This window comes from Rhinolophus ferrumequinum, chromosome 2, assembly GCF_004115265.2.
Source record: "Rhinolophus ferrumequinum isolate MPI-CBG mRhiFer1 chromosome 2, mRhiFer1_v1.p, whole genome shotgun sequence".
NCBI lineage: Eukaryota > Metazoa > Chordata > Mammalia > Chiroptera > Rhinolophidae > Rhinolophus > Rhinolophus ferrumequinum.
The window spans coordinates 97,230,023-97,236,269 of record NC_046285.1 but is presented as its reverse complement, the minus strand read 5'-3'; the positions used below and the strand labels follow the sequence as shown (position 1 = coordinate 97,236,269).

The 6,247-nt window shown below is 37.7% G+C and overlaps 1 protein-coding gene across 1 annotated transcript; it reads left to right on the top strand.

Annotated features, from left to right (window-relative positions):
* The first annotated feature begins 4,267 nt into the window (after positions 1 to 4,267).
* LOC117033014 (keratin-associated protein 21-1-like) lies at positions 4,268 to 4,579 on the top strand. Its single transcript, XM_033124871.1, has one exon. The coding sequence runs from the start codon at positions 4,268 to 4,270 to the stop codon at positions 4,577 to 4,579; it is 312 nt and encodes a 103-aa protein (XP_032980762.1).
* The last annotated feature ends 1,668 nt before the right edge of the window (positions 4,580 to 6,247 follow it).

Below are 6,247 nucleotides of genomic sequence, written 5' to 3'. Positions count from 1 at the left end.
AAACCATTTCCGTGCATGTGTGGATTGGACTCTGGGGGAAAGGAAGAAAGATGTTTTGTTTGGAGGATTTTGGAAAATAGTTGAGGGGTATGTTCTAGTGTCTGCACTTGGAAATGTGCAAGGGCAGTTCAGAGAGTGAGGGGAATGGATGAGGAGCCTATGAGGGGATACTGAGAAGTGTGTATCTCAGCATTTTGTGTGAAGAACACTATTTCCCCTCACCCCCATGTGTTTGAATAGTTGTTACATGGCAGGCAGATTGATATTGTTCTCCTGGTTCCAGGAGTCAGAATTAGATGAACATGTTTGAAATTACAAGGACGCTATCTTCTTAATATGTGACAGTTTTATAAACATAATAGCCAAAAATGGATTTTGGTGCCAGGAGGGGTTATCCAACTCTGAGAATGTCTGCATATGGGTGACATTACTGCTTATTCTGGATGTCATGAAGAAATTAAAACACACAGGAGCCTGATGGATCTATCTGACCCATAGCACTTCTTTCTATTCTAATTAAAAGAAAAAAAAAAGAGTTGATCTTATAATTTAAACAATGCCTGCAAGGCATAACGTTAGAGGCACTGAAAAACTGGCAGTGTTCTCAAAAACAATAGGAAAGAGGTGAAATAAACAACTTTTTATAGGTTTGAAAGATGGCCAGATTTGATGAATATATTTTGAATATAATGTCCTACAGAAGAGACAAGGCATGATGGTTGAAGTAAAGTAGTTAATAGCAACCATATTTACAAAGTAAGGCTATAGTATCAGCAGAAGCTTAAACCTCAAGAAGGCAAGATAGGAATATTTCATATTAACCAAACGCTGCATTAGAGACTTACTAGAGAGGTATCAGGGAAGTAATATTGTATTGCGAGGATCTTAAGTTACATTAGGAACTCCTGATACCGGATTCTGAGAGAGTTGGGTTGTATAGAAACTACTAAAAAGAGATTTCCCAATAAAATGGGATCATTTAAAACATAAAATTGAGAGTTCCCCAACACTGAAAATATGCAAAGAGAGGTTACTTACATTGGATGTTTGACCAAGAAAATTTGGAAATGTGATTTTGATTTGGAAACAGACCCTTCTGAGCCTCAGCCTTTTTATTAAATGACATTCGGAATTCATAGTTTCACTGACTGGTTTTAAGGCTCAAATACAGACACCTGAAAGTGAGATATTTTTCCCAGCAGATCAAGCATTTTAAAGGTAGAGAAGAGAATACTGCCTACTTGTGTAGGACATCAGACCAAATCACATTTTGACTCAGATTGAATTGACATCCAAATGGAAAGAGGGTAAAGACGGGAAACGTATATTTGCTATCCATGTGATTCTCATCGTACTTTTAGACTATCATGAATCAGGAGGGGCACATTTATAACGAATGACACCCTACTCATCTCTGCTGAAATCTTCAACAGCAATACGGTCAGACTTCCAGAGGCTGACTTCACTTTTACATAGCAGTGCTGTGACAGCCTCATACATAGCAATACTGTGACACAACCTCATACATAGCAATCCTGCGATGATCTCACAGTGCACATTACTTTCTCCCTACCAAATACATAGGCCTGTTTTCAAGTTAGATGCTTGTAATTCCAGTAGGTGTTCATGATTCCTGAACCTTCAAAATAAGCCATGAAGCCAAGCCTTGTGACATATTGCTTGATTCTGTATTTTTACAAAAATATTATTGTTTAAAATGCTTTAGGCAAAGTGCATTGGGGCCAATCACACACACAGTAGTTCATTTTCTAAGGGAGTTGGGTCACTTTTGAAAAGTTATTATGGAAAACATTAATTAACACACACACACACTTAAAATCATAGCAACCTTAAAGTAAATCTTATAGTTTAATTTTTGGTAAAATAAATATATCAGTACAAGTAAATATAGATATTTAAATAGCTGTTTATTTTGGAATGCTTATGCTTGGATATAAGAAAAGGGAAAAATAAATAGAATGTAGTGTCTTCGCTATTTATTAGGATCTGTGCCACACCCTTTGTATTTCCTATATCTTTTCTATAGGCCTCTTGACAAATTTTAAAATTCATGTAGTTATTTTTATTTAACAGTTGCAGAAGCAGGTTTATGCATTTCAGGATATTTTCCATGGTCAAATAATTAGCAAATAGCTGAGCCAGGAAATGAATCCATTTGTTTGCCATGGAAAGCTGTTTCTACTACAGAGCCTCTGATACTTCGAAGAGATGGACATGTTTATTGTCTGTCAGCTCCAAGTTCACCCTCTGTGATAACAGATGGGATTCCTTGAAGCATTTCTCGCGTAACGTGAGCATGGCGGTAAGCTTTCTCAGTAGAGGCTGCTGCGGGACATTGCAGGAGGAAACAGTCTTGTATTTGTTGGCTGCAGCACTGGAAGGAAGTACATGGGGTTAGCAGTGTGGGCGTGAGGACACAGGTGAAGCTCTGCTTAGACATGGGTCCAGAATATGCTGGCTCCTCAGTGACGTTGGAGCTTCCACCTGGCCATAACCTTTATTTGCCCCGCCCCCTCTTCATGGAGCCTAGCACCTTGAAGACTTCTCATCCATCAGTCCCTGGCAGGACCCTGGTCCACGCAGACACCCAGATGCCCTCTACAGGCTGTTCTCCCATAGTCTGCCTGTGCTCCAGGACGCCCCAGACCCTCTACACGTCCACACCACCTGTTGCTAATTATTTGTTCACCCTCTGCGCTCCAGAGTCGTTGTCTCGTGCTTGCCAAGTGACTGGCCTAACCAGTGAACGTCTCTGCTATCCAGGGGGCAGAGCTACCCCTTCTAAATTTGTTCTTCCTCGAATATTCTTCCACATCCTTAGGGTACCATGTAAAGTTTCCTCATAGCTCATAGTTATTCTTTCATCATAATTTAGTTGTTTTTTTTTTTTTTGCATTAAACGTTTTCTGTTTAACCTACTGTGTGCTTTCTATGTCCTGAGTAGACCCAGAGAAATACAGAGATCTTTAGTTTTAGGAGTCATTTTGTACATATGAAAATTGTATCAGTAGTAACAGAAAAAATTTACTAGTGTGTCAAGAGAAAAGCAACGATGGAGGATAAAGTAACCACAAAAAGCCTCAAACTTAGGAAAAAGTAAAGAAAGATTTGTCAATGAAAGGAACGTCATGGACCAGAAGTTTATTCATCAGAGAAACAATGGGAAGATACGATATCAAGTTAACAGTAAGGATGAATAATAAACACATGGAAAGGTCAACTATTATTAATATCATGATTGCAAGGTATCCAACAAAGGTAAATAAAAGTAAATATCATTATTAAAATATTACTTTTGGAGAAGAAAGGTGAGAATAAAATTAAGAAAATATTTCAGAGTCTGGAGTATAAATTGTGACTCATTACATTTTAGTGTGGAGCACAGATATATAGCACAAACATGAGACCAGTCTGAGAAAACTCACAGACAGACGTGCATTTAAGAACTGAACTTTAGCAAAGAAGTTATCAAACCAATGTATTTTCCTCTAAATTGAAATTTTGTCCTTTTTGTTTAAATAATCAGTATTAAATTTTCCATAACTTACCCATCAGGAGGTTAACAAAAAATTTGGCCTCAAAGGAGGAAATGTCATAACCTGACTGGAAAAGTAGAGGATAGACAAATTTTCCTTCAGAAAGACAGAGACTATTTCAAGAAATGTAGACAACATTGTTGAAATAATGTCTTGTCCAAAATCCATGAAAAGTACCTTAAGAGTACTTATGATGGAAAAAAACCCAAAATATTATATTAGGAAAAGAAAAGAAAGCAGGATGATATAAGAATGATGATGGTGGATGATGGTGATGATGATGAAGAGGATATTAACAGTGAATAGAACTTCTGTTTAACAGAGGATTTCTAGGATGTTGAAAGAGCAAAGTAATAAACACATATATATAGGTTAAATGTATTTTGGTGATATGTTATGTCATGGTCTTTAGTGCAATTATATAAGAGAGAATTAAGGTTGTATAAGCTTGGGTGCTTAGACAATGTATTTTTATTTTGTTTTGAGGCTTGAGGAAAGGTCTAGGATTCCAGTAAATAAATTATGACACCCTAACAAAATTATTGTATGCAGAATGAGCTCATTTTAAGCAAACAGTTGTAAAATGAGAGCCCATGTGACATATGACCTATCCATTCCTGGAAGTATATAAAGGTCCTAGAAGAGTAGGTGATACTCAGACTTCAGAAATATTCTCTTACACCTCAGCTGAAACCACACTTCCTGACACCATGTGTTGCAACTACTATGGAAATTCCTGTGGGGGCTGTAGATACAGCGGTGGATACGGCTCTGGCTGTGGACATGGCTGTGGCTATGGGTGTGGGTATGGCTGTGGCTATGGCTCCCGCTATGGCTGTGGCTATGGATGTGGGTATGGCTGTGGCTATGGCTCTGGCTGTGGACATGGCTGTGGCTATGGGTGTGGGTATGGCTGTGGCTATGGCTCCCGCTATGGCTGTGGCTATGGCTGTGGCTATGGCTCTGGCTGCTGTGGCTACCGGCCATTTTGTTATAGAAGATGTTATTCCTCGTGCTGCTAATCATCACTGCTGATCATGCTGTGTCTTTGAAATGATCACTCCAAGTACAAGTCCAATGGAAATCCCCCTATTTATTAATTTCATGTTGAAGTGAATAATTATTATTGTCTGTTGGGAACCTGATTTAACTTCAAAGAAGCTGCTTGCAATTGAAGGAGACTGACTAGTTCTATCACATCAGTGAAGACAGAAGATCTTATTTTGATCATTTTTAAAATGTGAATTCTTACATTTTTTTTCCTGTCTCTGTGCCACGATTATTTGCACATGCGCAGGAGCACTATACAATTGGAGTATATTAAAATGGAGCAAAAATAGCAGTTTCTTAATAAAAGGTTTTATTTACTAACAAGTCTGATTTCCTTTATATGAGTCCTCTTTGATTTCAGGGTCTGTGGCCTCCTGGAAAGCTGGCTGACCAAATTAAGGATATGAGTTAGGATAAGCTTATGTGTCTTTAATGGTTGAATTCAAATATTGGTTCTCTTACATATTTCTTAACCCATTGTATGTTCATTTATTACATTATATTTAACCATAAACACAGATATCACACCCAAAGTTTCATATCTTGTGTGGACAGAGCATTATTTGGGCAGATAGGTCAATTAGAAAGGGAATCTAGTCATAAAGCTGTGTTCTCATCCAGGACAGAAGTGATTACTTTGATCCTGGCTCTGAGTCTTGGTAATGAAAGGGCACCAATATTAACTTAAACAGTTAGCATCTTTTGAAATATGTGAAACGACAAATCTTAGAGCAGACTAAGGCTATTATAACTGCTCAAGGAAATCAGCAAGGACCAGGACTCTTCTCTCTTCTTGCTCCCCATTCTTGCTGTGTGACTTTCACACTTACGGCTTCAAAGTGGATGCTATATATGACCAAAGTGGACGCTCATGTTCCAGGCAGGAAAAGGTAGGAAGGAGAACGTCAGACCTTTTAAAGAAACTTTGTCTTTTTATTTGGGAAGGGAAATCCTTTTCAGAAGACTTATGCCTATCCTTCACTGGCCATTACTCTGTCGTGTGGCCACTCTTAGCTGAAGTTGGGTAGTGCTGTAGACAGGGGTTGTATTAGTCAACCAAAAGTGCACGCCAAAACCTCAGAGGTCTTGGATATCAGGGGAGAAAGATAAAAGGTGGTGAAAGCAAACACTTAGGTAATTGGCATATGTCTTTACAGCACTTTGAATTTGGGCCAGAGCACAACTGATGTTTTCACATAAATGTTGTCTTCAAATGTAAAGATTGAGCTTCTGCTCCCCTGTTTATATCACGTTATCATTTGTCCACATAGGGTTCTTTTCTCTGTTGTTGTTGTTTTTTTAATTAACTTCTTGCTTAACATATTTTTTTTTATTCTTTTATTTTGTTAACTTTTATTCTTCTGCTTGTCATCTGCAGCCATCTTGTAATTTATGTTATTTTACATGCAACTATCTCATTTCATTTCACAAAAGTACCAAGAGAATTGGTTATATATTACATATTTTTACTATATATAAAGGTCCTATTATATATTATTTTAAGTACTTTTTTTTTTTCACTCAGCATGATTTGTGTTGAAATGTCCATCTGTGCTGCTCTGTATATCTTTAGAACGTAATTTCTATTGCTACGTGATACTCCATGTCCTTAACCCATTTTTCTGTTGGAGTTTCTTTAT

Excerpts from the sequence above, each read along its gene's own strand:
- LOC117033014 (XM_033124871.1), top strand. The coding sequence starts at position 4,268 with ATGTGTTGCAACTACTATGGAAATTCCTGTGGGGGCTGTAGATACAGC.